At 44.6% G+C, this 18,026-nt stretch overlaps 1 protein-coding gene across 1 annotated transcript in view; it reads right to left on the bottom strand.

Moving 5' to 3' along the window:
- efcab6 (EF-hand calcium binding domain 6) overlaps positions 1-17,809 on the bottom strand; it is a 42,619-nt gene extending 24,810 nt beyond the window's left edge. Inside the window, 7 exon segments of the mRNA XM_076722838.1 lie at positions 45-166; positions 283-401; positions 1,223-1,359; positions 12,712-12,772; positions 12,903-13,018; positions 17,164-17,360; positions 17,662-17,809. Coding sequence (XP_076578953.1) covers positions 45-166; positions 283-401; positions 1,223-1,359; positions 12,712-12,772; positions 12,903-13,018; positions 17,164-17,360; positions 17,662-17,809 — 900 coding nt within the window.
- Between the last annotated feature and the right edge of the window lie 217 nt (positions 17,810-18,026).

Here is an 18,026-nt window from a genome sequence, read left to right on the forward strand (position 1 = left end):
ACACGAGGAATAAAATACACAAAGTAATTCAGACAAGTCTGTACCTTGTAGTGGAAGAGAGACTGCAGCTTCCTGTGAGGCAGGACTGATGGGGCCTCACATGAGCTGGAAAGAGATTCTGGTCTCTGCTTCCTCTGTTTGACATTCCCAGGTGGAGTGGTCACCTCTAAAAAACACAATAACTCTTGTTATTGTCTAATTTTGGTCCAGCCTGAAATTTCTTAAAAAGCACTTGGATGGATTTAAATGTGATGCAGATACCCATAATCACTGTTTCCATACCGAGCTTTGTGCAGACTGGAGCGATCTTGAAGTCATGGCTGTCACCAAAGCCTAGCGTCTCCAGGAACTGTTCGTAGGAAATGGTCGACATGTTTTTGGGACTGTAGTGATTCCACAACCTAGAAAAAAGGTTAGATAAAGGCAGGATCACAGGTGACCTGTAATGTCTAAAACATCCGCGTCAATGACGAGAGGAGAAAAGAGGTCACGCTTTATGCTATCTGCTCTAACACAGAGACTGTGTGTGTGTGTGTGTGTGTGTGTGTGTGTGTGTGTGTGTGAGAGAGAGAGAGAGAGAGAGAGAGAGAGAGAGAGAGAGAGAGAGAGAGAGAGAGAGAGTCCTGAGCGCTAAAACCAATTAAAGCCATTGAAAATGAACCTGTCACACACAATCCTCTAGAGTCGCGTCAAAAAAGTTGAGCGGCGTTTCTGGAGTGGATTTGACTGCAGGGCCTGAAGTTTTAAAAGTCAATTAGCACTCTCATCCAGAGACAAAGGCTGACCACAAAGTTAGTACTAGTGATCTCGTCCTACCCGACAGACGACTTCCCACCACAGGGAATACTGGAAATAGCCGGGCCTGTGCTGGTTGGCTGACAGCGCGCGTGTGTGTGCCTGCGTGCGACACATTACCATCTGCACACGTTATGAAAGGATGATTTGAATTTGATTTTATGAATACGCACTTCTTGAAGTCAGTGTTCAGACGTTCAGCTGTGGAGCTCAGATGTAAGAAAGTGTGTATGTGCATATTCGGGTGAGAGGGAGAGGATCCAGATTTGTTAAATGGTATCGATCCCCAAACTGCCCTTAGCAGAAATCCCAGCTCACTGACCATTCAACCAGTCCTCATGTGTGGCGTGTGTGGGCCTTTGCATGCTGCTGCACAGATGTGATGTTCAATCTGTTGTGTCAAACTGTGTCAGAGGTATAACTCCACCTCTGAAACTCCTTGTCTGTCAGGTGGATGCAATAGTTGTCCAGGATGCGGCGGAACTCGCGCTGCTCGATGTGTCCTTCTCGGTTGCAGTCAAACAGCCGTAACACTCTGATCGCAGTCCTCAGGTTGCCTCCGATCTGCGGGGTTCACACACAATGACTGACAGCAACAGCAACACTACACCTCGGCGGCGCCTGTGAACTCCTGAACCTAACCGACTAGTGAGGCTCGGCTCACCAGAGCTTTCATCTCTGTGAACATGGTTATTGACGCGACTGCCTTGATCTCGGGAAGCCCGGACCTATTCCCCAAAGAGCTGACAGCTGATGAGGTGGGAGAGAGCAAAGAGGAGATGCATAGATCGCTGGTAGACACATGAAATAGAGAGGAGGAGTGGGGGCACCGAGGGGGATTCTGGGTCAGTAAAGCAAACACAGACAGGCTGATGGTTTAGAACAGCAGCTTGAAATGGATGTGCTCCTGTGTTGCGTGACTGCAAACTGGATCGCATACAGCTGATCTGATGTGAAGGATGATGCCTACTCAGCACTAGACTGAGGTCGCCCGTAGATATTTTCATTTATGCAAAACAGATGAAATCCACCTGGAATTTTATTCCATTCGAGTTTCTAAAGTCCTCCTTGTTTTGACTGGAGTAAGGATATTTCTAGGATACACATGCGGTATCTTGATGCTTTATCTATGCTGGTGAAAATAGACTACAAAAGTATGTCATTATCAGACTCATATAACAACTTGACAGCTCATTAACTGCAGCGCTAATTAGACTTTTGGTGTAAAAATAAGGTCATTGGCCAAAAAATGCTGAAAAGATGCTACAAATTCCATTAAAGCCACTAGAAACAAAACGCAGGTATATCAGCTTCTTAAGGTGAGGAGGCCTTGGTAATAGCCATGGTGTAATATTAAAGGTTTTTGTTTGTACTGAGGACATTGTTCAGAAATTAATCATACATTTTATATTTGAACCAGACAGACTCTGGACAGCGTCGCAGTGTTTTGGAAGGTGTGCACTTTGGCAGCTCTGTGGCCACACAGATGATACAGGACTGTCCTCCAAAGAAGAATGACAGTATCAGTTGTTGTCAGTTTAAGTGCTCCTAAACAACACGTGCTCATATTCACAGACAAATGATGTCATCCTGCCAATAAGGCATCAGATCTTCACAGACGGTGACATAGCAAACCACGGTTTCTGCTTTCATGCTCCATCATCCAGCTACAGCTCCTCCTTGTGACTTCTGTACTGAATGAGAATATTGCACTTCCTGGGCTGAACTCATCAGATAAATTACAATATTGATTGTGTGGTCAAACAGTTAGAACAATCTAGAACAATGGCTGAACTTTGATATTGATACATAGCATCACAGTCTTTTAGGGAGGTGGCTGAATTAGATGGCTGGCAGTGTTGTACAGTTCAAACTTCTATGGAACTAAACTTAAACTGTCACTAACCTTAAGTAGTTTTGACATAAAAAACACATCTTAACCAAAGGTTCAGCAAAAACCAAACAGATCAACATTTTAAAATGTTCCCTTTCTACAATGTCTGTGCCTGACAACTATTTCATGGGTAGGGTGAGGGAAAGATCATGTTTTCAGCAAATAACAAATGTTCACTGCAGGTCTGTGACCGGAACCAAACTCTTTCCTGTTTCCTGTGAGAAGGTTTGTTCATGCCCATCCACCACCCCACCACCCCACCACCCCACCACCCCACCCTCCACCCTCCACACCCTAACTGCTGTGCTACATAAACAACACATTACTGCTGACATTGGTACTGATTATTGGTGTTGGAGGCAAATCAGGAGTTGCAGAAGCATCCAAAATGTACATAATTCCTCAGGAGGAAACTGGGCTGCATTTAATAGGAGGTGCAATATTGCCCTTCCTTACGGGCAAACCAATATAAGAGTCTAACTGTGACGAACACATGGAGCAATTGAGGATCAGAGCAACAAAGCACCGAGGAGCTACAGGCACAAAGAGATTTGATGTATGTGTAATTTGGAACACCCTGACGTTCTTGGAAGCTGGATGATGAGGCTTTGGATCAGGTTAACATTGTTAGAGCTCAGTGGCAGTCACTCAGTCAGTCTGAGCGAGCGCCCCAGCCAAGTTCAGCCCGTCCCGCCTTCCAATGTCTCTGCCATGCACCAGCTCGCTCTGTAGCTCCGGGGCGCCACGCGAACCACGGAGGAACAAGAGCACAGATACTAAATATACCCCCAGTGACTCTTGGGTAATCAGAGTCTTCTGTCGCCCAGAGAAGTCTCCGTCTAATTGCACTCTGATTAGACGAGCTGCCAAGTGTCTCAGTGAAAGGCGTGGAGGGAGCTTTCCTCATGTGCTGCTACACTGACATTGTCTCTATGAAGACGCTAAATACAGCAGATAGAGTAAAGTCAAGCAATAATATACTAGATGCTGACCTCTCTGACATTACAGCCACTATTTCCTGCAATGCACCAGACTAGTTGTGTGTCTATGATTCCAGATTTTCACATCTTTAACTCCTCTGAATCACAGGGGAGATGTTTTTTTTTTTTTTTTTGTACAGCAGTAAAACTTTGAAAATCTCCACTTTTTGTAATCTAACAACCTCAGCTACCGTGCAAAGCTTCCTTACAAGCATAACAATTAGCCCTGCATTTACACCACCTTTTATTCTGCCAGAGTCAGGGGAAAGAGAAGAGGCGCTGCACAGCAACCCGTGCGTTTAAAAAAAGATCAAATGAAAGTGAATTTATTAAAGACAGATATAAATATGATTCCCGTCCCCGCTCTCCCTCCCTCCCGCTCCAACTTAGAGGATTCTGTGCTAATTAGAAATGTGTTAAAATCACAAAGGAGGGAGAGAGGAGATCATACGGTATTAATGAACAGAGACAGAGGGATATCATCCAATCTCCATCTCTATCTCCATCTCATCTCTCCCTCTGCACACACACACTCCCCCCTCTCCTTTTATCTGCCTTTGTTTCCTCCTCTTCTCAATTCCCTCGCAAACTTTGTTTCCCTTTCTTTCCTCCCCTTTTGTCTTTCAGCCCGCGCTTCTCTCTGCCTCTTTTCTCCCACAAATTCCTTGATTATTTCATTTTTATCTCCAATTTCCGCTCTTTCTTCTCTTTTTTTCCACCTCCCTCCACTCCCCCGTCCTTCAGCAGTGCCAGCGCTCCATTAGGCAGCTGTGTACTGGTTGGCGTGGTTGGAGGCCTGGCGCTGTGCCACACTATGAGTGTCTCAGCAGCCCTCGCCCATCCGTCTGCCCACCCAGCCCCTTGGTCCTTAATTAATGAAAGCTCTGTTGTTTTTGTTTACCGGCCTGTTATATGCTAATCCAGCGAGCCCTGAGTGTGCGTGCCCGTCCTTCCTCAATGCCTGTGTGTTACCCTCCCAGCTGATTATCTCAACAGCCATGACCCAAAGTCCGGTCTGATAGCCATTTGATCACTGTGCATTCTCAACCTTTCTCCTCCTAATGGCTCTTGCACATTTAAAGGGTCAGTTCACCCAAATGTCAAGAAAAATAAAAAGCATGTTTCCCCATTCATCTCTACTGACTGCCACCCAGCCACCTAAATATTGAGATGTCTCTGTCTGAGGTACAATGGAGGTGAGTGAAGTTCTGTTTGTGCTGTTCACAGGATTGAACAATGGCATTTAAAAATTCAAAAGCAGCATCTCTTCACAGAAACAGTCATCCTGTTATTCTAGATAACACAGAACACAAAGAGAAGAATTTTCAAAGGACTATTTCTTTGATAGAGAGTAGTTCCACTGAAAACTGTCCACGGTGCTCTATCCAGAGAATTTGGGACAATGTTTGGTTGCTTTCAGGTGTCCAGGGTTCTAAATGAATCCCATTCATTGAGTCTCATAGCGAATGAGTAATTCAAAGGCATAGATGGACATGAAACTGAACCAGGAGATGAGCAGCTCTGCTACCAAATATTCATTCATTCATTCATCTTCTATACCCGCGTGTCCTTTTCGGGGTTGCGGGGGGCTGGAGCCTATCCCAGCTGGCAATGGGCGAGATGCGGGGTACACCCTGAACCGGTCACCAGCCGATTGCAGGGCAACATAGACAGACATACAACCAGTCACACTCACACCTAAGGACAATTTTAGAGTCACCAATTAACCTAATGAGAAAGGCCCTGCCCGACTCCGGGATTGAACCAGCGACCTCCTTGCTGTGAGGCACGCGCACTACCTGCTGCACCACCGTGCCACCCCTGCTACCAAATATCTGTGATAAAAAATTGAACTTTTCCAGATCCCCTTAGCTTCGAGGGTCAGTGGGACATGTTGCTCTTGACCGTATAGACTATACATGCAAACATATGTGCCAACATCACAGTAAGAACCAGAGCTTAAAATTCTGTCACATATGTCACATGATAGCTCAAAACCTCGACAAGTGAAACCAAAACTGTCTGCATGACTATAAACCACCAATGGACATGACAAAATATGTTTTTAAGTTGTCTGGACTGACCCTCTAATATCACTCTGGGCCAGGTGGAAGCACTGCATCCTCATTTTCTTCCAACAATTAGACCAAAATAGTTGTTTCAATACCAAAGCTGACAGCTGTGTTGATATTGAAAAGTCCAGAAAATTTCTCCCAGAAGTGTATTTTGGCAGGCTGGAGAGAAGCCTCAGAAACAGCACTCAGACCATCACCTGTTACAAACAGTAGCACAGATTTATGTGGGGTAGATGAATCTAAATGTGTTCATATGTGACATTACGGGCTCTTTAAACTGGTTTGCTTAATTCAGCTGACTTGTTTAAACACAGGGAAATATCTTCAATGATTTGTTAAGCATGAAACCTTCTCAGCTGGGCTTAATTAGAGGGTTGATTAATGACTAATGTGATGTGTTTGCGCCTCCAGCCTCCCACTTCACCTGCATGTTGGAATTTAGCAAATACTGTTTGACTTGGCAGTGAGTACTGAAGGTAAAACAGTTTTTTTTTTTTTTTTTTTTTGGACAGCACATCTTCTCCTGTAAAAGACAAAATGATGAAACCTACACTAATGGATGCTAAAACCACCGACTAAAACTCTAATGAAAGAAGAAACCTGCTTCACAGAACATGACACGATGTTATAATAAATGTGTAAGTGCAGCACTAATCCTCACATGTCAACACTGTCTCTCTGACTTTATTTAATGTCACGCACGAAACAGGGTTTCAGTATTTTCAGTCAAACTGCGCTGACTTGTAAACAGTGTGTAACGACAAGGCTTTAAAAGACACTCGGCTCTCCTCACTCTGTCAGCCAGAGCTCCGCCGTGCTTGCTCTAACCTTTCCTGTCACTATGAATTATGGGAGAGAGACGAGCAGAGGGATAGGACAGCTCTCTGAAGAGGAGGGATAAAAGGGGGAGACGGGGAGAGCGAAAGAGACGGCGAGTTGGAGGGGAATGAAGGGAGACAGTCAGATCACAAACGGGAGCGGAGGAGGAGGAGAAACCGTTAAGTGACAGAGTGAGCGTGAAGAGAGGAGAAAAGAGAGAAAAGCAAGAGGAGATCAGACAGCGATCAGAAGAGAGCGCAGAGATGAACTTTCTTTTGTCTGTCAATTAGAGGGCTAATTTCTCTCTGGTTCGGCTCCAGAGTGCCAGAGACAGACGGCATTAAAGTGGAGCTCAGAGGGATAATAAGGGGCTCTGGGACCATTCTGCTGCTGTCGCTCCCTATCCAAACATTAGTATTACAAAGACACGACATAACCTAAACAACATGGAGGGTCTACAAGAGGGCTTTCCAGAAATACTCACACCGCGGCTCCTGAAATAGATGCAGATTAGACCACAGACCCCTATTTGATGAAGATTTCCTCCTGGGAATGCCCATATGGGAAGCTTCCTGCTGTTGTGTTGGTTTCGGGAACAGCTCGTGCGAGGGACTTCCATAAAGAGAGCAATCTTTACAGAGTCTACGCTGATAATATAGACTGAATATGATTATTTTGCTCAGGACACTCAATATTTAAACACTCAATCAGGCCCCCAGACCAGTTTGCCACCAGTCTAACAGGATGCATTCTGCTCAAGAAGGCCCTGTTTTTGTCACTTTTAACATTTTGGCATTCTACATGAGTGTGCTGAAGGTCTTAGGAAGCAGCCACTCCCTAACTAAACATATATTAAATACTTGTATTGTGTTTAGTTCCTGTCCACAAGCTTTTTGTTTTGGAAAGAAACTGCCAAGAGAAAGGGAGACATTCTTTACATGCAAGTAAAGTTAAAGACCAAATGCAGTTACAGTTACAGATGACTTATGATTTAACAAAGACTATTATCTACTATTATCATTAAGTCCATCCTGCGTAGGTGCTTAAAGAGAGAACGCAACACAACTGCTTTATGTGGAGCACGAGTAGGCAGGGCTCCATAGAGCTGATGTGACAGTTCTATGGTTAAGGTTTGATTAAACTCCGTTAGGTCTGGGGAAACATCTTTGTTTGGGGTGTAGTCACTACTTTGGTTAGGGTTGGAATATTTTTGTTGACTCAGCACTCCATCCATCCAACCATCCTCCTCCCTACATGGACTTTGTCCACTAAGAACAGCTGAGAACAACATCATCGTCATCATCATAATTACTACAGCTGCTGGAGGGCTTTGTCGCTGAACTTAAACAGATGTTGGCCACTTGCTGAAATGAAGGCCTGCTCTCATTCTCAGAGCGTCAAATACTGACGCTTCATCACACCCCACACCATACCACCTCAGCATGCAAGCACATTTGCATCAGATGGTCATCTAACTCCTCTGTAAAACTAACCATGGCAATATTAGACACTCAGGTGATGTAGTATAAAGAGCAAGCCTCTGAAAATGGAGGAACCAAACTGTGACTGTCTCATTAAGAACGCCTGACAAAGGCTCTGTGGCGGGAAGGTTTTGCTGAGATGAGAACGTGTTGGATGGTCGGAGCAGTTGCTCTTGGAGTCTAATATTGCTGCGGATGGGTTTACATTGGAGTTAATTGAAAGATCGGTGCATCGCATACAGACGCCTGTACCAACAAACGACGCTCAGGGAATGAGAACAGGTTGGGAATGACTGATGCAGCCATTTTTTTCTAGGACAGTCTCTTTTGATTACATGCTCAGGTGCTTGGGCCCCCATGGATAATGGTGAGTGCCCATGGGGAAAAGTGATCGCTGCCCAGTTAAGATGAATAGAGGATTGGATGCTGTATCAAAGCAGTCAGTTTTATCTGTGTGTTTTCGAAACCTGTGTAGATTGTAGTCTGACAGTCCCTGGGGGTTTGACAGCTCAGCAGATGCAGAATGAGTTAACCAACACACCCTGTCCACAAACAGCCAGTTATTTTTGAAAAGTTGAAAAGTTTTTAATAGCATGTAAAAAAAAAAAAAAAAAAAACGGCAGGGAGAAAATGTGACCAGTCAACCGACAGCTGTACTGTATTTCACTAAATGACAGACAGACGGACAGACAAAGATTAGTTCCAGCTTCCCAAAACCGGATTAAATAGACAGGAGTAACACACTCATCCATCATAGAACGGACAGAAGTTTGATTGAATGTTGGTGTGTTCAAGTTTTCGCTGCTTTGTGCAATATTTTAACACAGTGCTGCTGTGTTAAAATAAACTCATCCAGCTGAGCAAGTGGTAGTTTTTTATGGATTGAAAAACACTACTTATGTCAGGTAAATAATGCAGAGCTCTTAATTCATCTTACTGCTTTTTTAACACGTCACACTGAACAAATGAGTGTTTTCTGCTGTCTAAACTATTCAGCAGTGCACAGCTGGGTTGAAGACTCTCCTTTTAACTCGTGCACAATCGTTGGAATGCGAAAGCTGCATTTTTTTGTGAAATGTGACGGTGCAATGTTAAGTGTACTCACAAAAGCCTTATGAGACGGGCCAAAGATGAGCAGACTACTACCAGTATTCAGGCGTCCCATTGAGTGAGGGTCTTGTTTTAAGCTGTTGATGATCAGTGTATATACATCGTGCTGTATGTTGTCACATTTAACTCTGCACCAAGGGAACACAAGTAATGAACAAAACCCAAAGAGGAGGAGATCAGGACACAGATGGAGTTAATAAACAGTTGCGAAACATCCTTCATTCCACCCTTGGATGGCTACCTCAGTGTGTGTGTGTGTGTGTGTTGCAGCGGTTGCGGTGATCTTAATTGAATATTGATAGGTAAGGCGAGCACACAGGGTAAACAGCTGCGACTGGTACTTCATCATATGTGTGTGTGCATCACTCATTATCAGGCCCAGCTGGTCCTCCAAGACGAGTCATCAGACAGTGACCACGCACACACAAGCGCGCTCGCGCACGAATTCCTACACACTCACCCTTATTACAGTAATTGACAAACAATTTTGACAGAGATCAAAGTCGCCAAAAACTGTGTGCACTGCAGAGAGGGATTCCCCAGTGGCTTTGTTGTTTGTTCAGCAAACAGGCTTCAGAAAATCTGATTTATTCATCATAACTTTCTCGAAAAACAGAGCCTCCATTTGTCCTACAGAGGGGTCGCTACCCGGGTAGGCCGACATCTTCATCCTGTTACCATGACAACGGAACCCATTGTCTTCCGTGGAAACGGGGGTGTCAAATGCGGAGCGTTTACGGGGATGAAGTCAGAAATGGCTGCTATTTGTTTGGGTGGAAGTAAGAGGCTTTACGGTTGCCTCACAAGTCTCCTAGCAACCATAGTTGGTGCCATGATGGAGGTCCATTTGAGAGCTGGCTGTGCATGAAAAATATACTGATGGAAGAAAGACAGAACAGCCATTCTCAGCAAGAGGACAACAAAACAGGAGACGCACAGGGGTGACCATTAACAGCTGCCTTCTTGGCCTGCTGTGGTCGTTTGTGTGACCTCTTGAAGCCACTGCCTGACACCTCTAGCCATAAGGGCTACAGTAATGAGCCTACATCTGCAGGGGTCGACTCTTAGCCCTTTCCTGTCCACCGGACTGACCATGCTGCTAGCCTTTAGCAAACTAGAAAACCTCCCCTGACGAACGTTTTACACTTGGGGTATTACATCTGGATTTCACAATCTGCTTTGTTGGGCGAGTATGTGTACACATACAAGGAATCTGATGGACACAGCAGTGGAATTTACTGGTTTCAGTTCATCTACACTGGAATTGTTTTGATGGTGAAAAATGTCTTCTCAAAAATGTCTTCAAATGGCTTGGTTCTTCCAATCAACCGTCCGAAATGGGAGCAAATTCTCACATTTGAGAAGCTGGAAAAGCGTTTTGCCATTTTGACTAACAAATTGTTTAGATGAGGGATCGATCAGTTAATCAGAGGACAAAGGGAAAACACGATTCTGGGTTCAGTTAGCAGGATAATGTGGCTCCATCTTCTGCTCTGGTTTCATCAGACACTCGATAACGAACTGAAGAGCTCAAAAAAAATTGCATCTGTGTGATGAGTTTAGAGAACTTTGTTACAGCAGAGTTTAATGAAGGCTAAAAAGCTTCTAAATTAATGATGATGCTTGGTTTGTATGGGTGCTGGAGTTTTTTTTATTCCCACTCCACATATCTGGAACAAGCTCTCAGAAAACTCTCAGATCTTTTACATCAGGGCTTAAAACCTTGCTGTGTTCTGTTGCCTTTTATCAAATTCAATTTGTTACTGCACTGCAGCCGCATTATTCTTTGTTTCTTTCATATCTTGTCTTAATGCCTGTTTGTGTCTTATGGAAAGCATTTTGAATCATCTTGCAGGTGAAAGGCACTATACAATTAAGCCTTTTCCATCGGTATCTGGAAAATACAGACGAGGTTTGACTATTGCTCCCATGAGTTTTGCTTAGGAAATGAAATACCTTGACAAGGTTGATTTGCTTCTCAGTGCGAGTTACTCTGACACAGTCCTGTCTTATTTTCTAGCCCTGGCTGGGATCATGTAATTGTTGGTAGATGTCAATCGCTTTGGACACGTCCAGACGGCTGGTAAGACAAATAGGAAAAAAAAAAAAAACATGCACAGAAAGAATGGCATGATGTAGAAGGAGGAGGACATGGATTGACTTAAAATAAATGTGTATTGTGTGGAGTGAAGGATGTGGGCTGTGAGATGTTTTTCCTGAAAACAGTCAAATACAGAAACATACAGTTTGACACACACACACACACACACACACACACACACACACACACACACACACGTCTTTGGTATAGATACGGGCAGCCCTGATAGCCCTCAGGCATTCATGTATCCACAGAGAGGATTTGGTCAATTTTCCGCATTTCAAAACAACATCAACAGCCTGGTTTAATATGTGGAACACAAGCAGCACAAATCCAGAGTCAATTCCGTCATGCTTCCTACGTAGAGCATGAATTCTGCCAGAGTTGGCACAAACACATGCTGCCGCCACACGAATCACCCCCTCACACGCACACACACACACACACACGCACACTGAGGAAGCTGCGTGAGTCATGTTGAAGATTTCATTCATTTGTTTTTTCAAAGCACTGTCTGGAGAACGGTGACACTGCAGCATTAATGGACATTAAAGCAAGAGCTCGCTGGCACCGTCGTTCAGGTAGCTCCAACTGTTCACGCTCGTCGTCTTAAGGTGACGCGTTGTGAAACAAAATGGATTTGCCTGTTTAAAATCCGAGAATGCAAAGATTCATTTGATGCAGTTGGGACTCGATTTAGGTGCCTGGTCACACCAGAGAGCGGCACGGCAAAGTTCACCCACGTGTCCTCATGGAATACAACATGTGGTGCTACAGGACTAGTGTTGTAGGGACATCTTGCAGTGCTGGTTGGAGAACTACTGTAGCTGGCAAACTACAGTGTTGACTGCTAACTCTCAGACAGCCGGGAATATGCTAACACCAGTGAGCTAGATAGTTTGCCAACAGCTAGCGGGCTCCCAAACATGACAAGTTCATACAGTAGATGCAACAGACATATTGGTACCATTGACTCCTGTCTGACTGGGGTTAAATAACAGCAGAGGGTGGAACTATTTTTTTGTTGTTGTTCTGAAACCTGCTTTCTAGCTAGCATTCCACTTCTCTAAGCTGCCTTTTTCTGGCACATTGTGACATTTCTTGGTCCTTTAATACCACCAACTGATCCATTATTCCAGTGGAACAGCAGGAAACTGTTGTCAGGAATGTGCATCACATCATGCACATGTGCATCCATGTGTTTACTTGTACAGCGGGGACCGGCTCGTCTTAAATATTTCTGCATTGCACCACGAGTAGAAAAAACCTGCACAGACTCCACTTCAATATAAATAATGTTGATGCCAAACTTTGACGCTGGGCATTTAATTCTGCAGCTTTAACACCAACACACTCGCTGTACCTGACCAGCAGTGAAGCATAAATCCCAGGTTGCAGCTTTTAACAGTGAGCATGTCAAACATTTAGGTGATCAGGGGAAGCAGAGGGTACACACCTTATCTTTGAGATGCTTCTGTATGTCAGACAGGGACATGGAGGTGTTGTGTGGACCACGCCTGAGAGAAACACACCGAGTTAATGCACGTTCAGCTGCTGCCACCAAACGCCTAACAATGCAAACGCAGCGTGGTACTTCTTTGTTTAGAAAAGGTCTGCTGTGGCGCTGGAGGAGAGAAGTGTGCGTACCTCACACTGCTGCTGCTGCTGCCGCCGCTGCTGCAGGCTCTGTGGGCCGCAGGAGCTTGTCTGAAGCTCCTCAGAAACTGCATGTAGTCCACGGTTTCCCCGCTTCTCTCACACACCTGCAGCAGCCACAAAACACAAAGATGTGTAAGCAAGCAAACACGACTGTGAGAGTGATGATGATGGAAAGCAAAGAGGAGGATGGAGATGACGGTGCGGGGGGGGAACATTCATTTCTGCACTCAAGCCCACTCCAAACTTTTCAAACATTCCAGCACCAGCGCCCGTGCTAATGGCACATGTAATGGCATCTCCGTGGAGACGGGAAGCGCGCTGTGGCTGGCGTCGGGTGGGTGGAGCAGTCATTTTCAGGATGAGGCTGTTTGGGGAGTGCACTAGGTGTTGTTCTCTAGAACAGGGCCCACCTGGGGGATGCAGCTGCGTGCTTTTGTTCTGACCTTGTGCTGCTTTTCACCAGAATGGACACACACACACACACACACACACACACACACACACACACACACACACACACACTTAAAGGAAAGCTGGTAAGCAGTGACACAACCCTCAGAACACAAAATCAAAGAGCTAGTTTCCACAAAAACACACACACAAATACATTCAGTCAAGAAGACAAACACACACACACACACACACACACACACACATACACACACACTCACGTATACCTATTTTGGTGGCTCATAATCAAAGTACAGTCCCTGTTGCCCTGCCCTACATCCTTCCATGGTGTAATCCAGTGCAGCAGTCCCCAGCGGAGCTCCTAGCATTGAGTCTTATTATAGACACCACACCGTCCAATTATCACCGCTATCAGCAGTAACACGCAGCCCCCACCTCAGGGGATCGGGGGGGGGCTCTCTATGCTCTATATACCTGTGACAGTGTTGTTACACCTGCAGTTCAGTTTGAGGCTGAAGGTGAGATGGAGGTCAGTGGCTGATGGTATGGAGGGCAGGGTCATGATGCGTGACATACTGTAAAGAGCGGTTTAGCTTTATTTTTTTAAATTGTTTTCATGGTGGTTCTTTCTGCAGAGAGGAGCAACAAAGTATTAATCAGGATAAATCCTGCAGATTAGAAGGAATCTCCATGCATTAGTATTCTGAAATAATTATTCTGAAATAATGCATTTGGAATTATGTGGTAAACTAAAATAAAGCGTGAACGAAGCCAAACATTTTTATCTAAAAAAGAAATTATCTTAGATTCTTCAAAGTAGCCACCTTTCCTTTAATGACAGCTTTGCACATGGCCAACATTATCAAGACATTGGGAGCGCCAAATCGCACAATGAGGCGAATGCTGTGTTTTTGTTGTGCTGCTGTCATAGTTATACGTTTTGCACTACATTCAAATATGTGTTGCTGAGTTTCCAGTAAAGTCATTTTCAGTCCACGATTCCTTCTGAAGGGATTTATGATTATTTTTACACTGGCCTGGTTACATCTGGATGTCATGCATGTCCAAACAGCTCACTTGAGCGTGCACCTGAACGGAGCATGCACCTGAACGGGTGAAGATAAGATCACATGATCTTCCTGTCCACTTCCCGCTTCCCCATCATCACTGGCAAATGGTAATTCATACAACAATCCAGTTAGAGCTCGCACAATCAGAACATGGTCTCAATTTCGGAAACAGTTTGCTCCGAAAAAAGTCTTCTCTCTGTTATGTCAAACCACCTCTTTACCCCAGCCAAATGAAATCTGTCTTTTCGAGTTATTAAAGATTAATACCTTGATGGGGTATTCACATCATTCAGCCTATTGGCAGAAAGATTTAACCTACCCCACTCCCATTTCTACCATCATTTACAAATGAGGCATTTTGCACAGACAGAGTTGCCAAAAATCTGCAAATGTAATATACTACATTATTCCTTTCTTTGTATAAAAAAAAACAACATTGTGTCAGTTTGTCCGACGTGTTGGAGTACAGCGTGTAGGCTACTCTGTGACTAGATAAGTTATGTGCCTTGTTAACAGCAGATCAGCTGCACAGAGGAGTGCAATGAACACGTCGCATACGGTTATTTCTCACTGTGTATCATTCATTTCCTGCAGTTTCATTTTTCATGCAGTAATGTTGAACATGGCACAGAACAGACAAATCATTAGTAATTGGAGGTGGGTCTTTTTCAGCCTTCTCGCTTACTCTCTCCCTAAATTAGAACAACAACAATCTGCATTTCACCATTTCAGTGGTGAAACTGGAACTCCGCATTCACCATGTACATTTTTATGCTCCATTAATAGATTTTTGGCCACTTGGGGAAAGCAGAACAAGCTGTAGACACTATATTAGCATATTATGACCTTATAAATTTGATATATGAAAACTGATAGCAACCAGTTGCCTATTTACACATACAGCAAATTAAATTAAAAAAAAAAAAAAAAAAAAAAAAAAGCGTCTAAAAGGCAAATCGTCATTAGATGATAGACAGTGGGTGGGCAACCAAAGCCCGCTCAAACATCATTGGTCAATACTACTCAGACAACAAAACAGACTTCAAACGGAAACCAGATAACACAGACTGTGTCCAGAGTCTCACAGCTGAACGTGAGTTCAAATTAGGCTTTAAATTGTAGAGTGCGTCTCCGGAGAGGTAGTCTGGATGCTGCTACATTTAAGGGGAATCAAAATCAATTCTAATCACACTGAATAAACACAGGAAAAAAAGACACTTTGCAAGGGAGGAGGCAGAGCTTGAGCTCTCATGATGCAGTGGATTTTCTCCGTCTTGCTCTCTGCATGAGTCTGGCTGTCTGTCACTGGCTTTTTTCTGTGTCATCAGCTGTGATTGTCTCTTTGTCCATCGTCCCCATTAAGCTGAAATTATTCAAGCAGGTTCTCTTTTATTATCCCAACATCCAGGGCACATTTAATAACTGATCAATAGTTGGTAAAAAAAATGATCTCAGTCTCAAAAAGTGGCATGGATGAGACTAGAAAGATAAATAAATAACAGAAGAAGAAGAAGAAGAAGAAGAAGTGAGGGTGGGGTTGTCGGGCTGCTTGTGGCATGTCGTTCCCTCAAGCACAAAGCAACTTCCACATCAGAATGTCACCAGAACAACAGCTGCTGCTCCACTGATAGTCCTTTAAAGTAAACTTTCTGCAACTCTCCAGAAAGCACACACACACACACACACACACTCATCCACAATGTGTAATGAATAAGATGGTGAGTGGGAGGGGTGGGCAAGGGATGGAGGGAAGTGGGGTTGTGTATTTGGGGGGGGGGGACGACACAAAGTGCTGATATTATGGGAGGAAATCTGTGCAAGAAAGACAGGCAGTCAAACTGTCAGGCGTGAGCGCTGAGACGGAACAAAGAGGAACAGTGGAGACGATTGCAGTGGCGTCGCAGAGTGACAGAGGCATCGTGCTCACAGATGAAGATGAAGGCAGAGGGGGAATTATGCCGCCGTGCACGGACCCCAAACGAACCACACACACGTGCACGCTCCATTGATCAATGCCAGGATAGGAGAAGCATCCTGATACAAGGCCTCAGCACTCTCATCAGGCCTCATGGATGCAGAATGACGACTTCCGCATCCGACATCAGCCAAAAATATTACTGCTGCTGCTGCTTTCATGGCCAACATTTATTTAATTATTTTTTTTTATGCCTTCAATTTTTGGTTAACATCTGCATGCTGCAGAGGAATGCATGAAATAGAACAGAATAAGTCTGTGGGCTGGTTCAGAGGAAACGCTGATGGAAGCTCTGCAACAGAGGTGCAAACAAATAACGTCTGCATTAACAGCTGCCAGAATCACTTCTCCTCTGACCAGTCTCCACGGCCACAGAGCATCATTTGTCAATGTCAGCTCCCTGGAAGAGATTAAAAAAAATCTTCTACTGCCATCTTCTGGATGATGCCGCACATAACAACACAGATATAACTTGGACAGGAAAAAAAAAAATCTAATACGGCCTTTTTTTGAGGCACATCTTAACCAATTGTCCAGTAGCCAACAGCTAAAACTGGATATGTAACAGTCATTTCTTTGCTGAGCTGGCCCTGTGTGAGAGGTTGGGGGGGGTGTGCTGGTGTTGAGTTAAATGTTTGCTGCTGTGGAGCACACCAAAATAAATTCCAATTTAGAGTAAAGTTGATATGGCGATGAATTATTGAGTCTTGAATAGCTGAAGTGCTTCTTGGAGCCCCTGCTGTCTGACCTCCATGTTGAGAGAGAGAGAGGGCTAAATGAATGTTCCTCTCACCTCGTGGACCAGAGTGTCGAGCTGCTTCTGACTGACGCGCAGCAGCCTCTCGAGGACTCCTCTGAACTCCTCTTTGCTCACCAGCCCTGTCCCATCAGGGTCCACTGCCGCGAAGGCTGACTTGATTTTTGCCAGGCTGCCATGATTCAGAGGCTCCACCTTGTCCAGGGTGAGCGACCGGCATGGATGGCAGGTTACTGGGTGGACTGACAGGGTTGGATGAGGATGAAATATTCAGGGAAATACAGAGTGATAGTTCGTGAGTGAAATTTCTTTTCATAATCAAGAAACAAGTGCAAAACAAGTGTGGATTGAAGGGTTGATCAGTGTCATTTGCTATGCTAAGATATAGTATATACATATGTTATGTAGCATGTGATAATACCTTTGGTATGACATTTACAGTGTCTATTCTTAAAACATTGAATCAAAGCAGATTTAAAGGGACCTTTTGGAAAGAATACAGCAGAGGACACTGAAGGTTGAAAAGTCACTTACCCCTGTGTGTGTGGATCCATGTCTGCCTGGATCCCTCACCTGTCTGTCTTCCTGTGGAGGAGTGTGTGGTAGTGCTCGGAGCTGTGTGGGGCCGTGGGCCGAGGACTGCTTGTCCCAGTCCAGGGTGGAGAGGCAGCAGCTTGGCCATACTGGGTGAAACTGGTGTGTGTGTGTGTGTGGTGTGTGGAGAGAGAGGCAGGAGGGTGATAAATGACACTGGGAGGGTGGACTGTGGTTGCTAGTGAACTCATGAACATGATCTCTCTCTCTCTCTCTCTCTCTCTCTCTCTCTCTCTCTCTCTGTCTGTGTGTGTGTGTGTGTGTGTGTGTGTGTGTGTGTGTGTGTGTGTGTGTGTGAAATGAAT

This window comes from Chaetodon auriga, chromosome 22, assembly GCF_051107435.1.
Source record: "Chaetodon auriga isolate fChaAug3 chromosome 22, fChaAug3.hap1, whole genome shotgun sequence".
NCBI lineage: Eukaryota > Metazoa > Chordata > Actinopteri > Chaetodontiformes > Chaetodontidae > Chaetodon > Chaetodon auriga.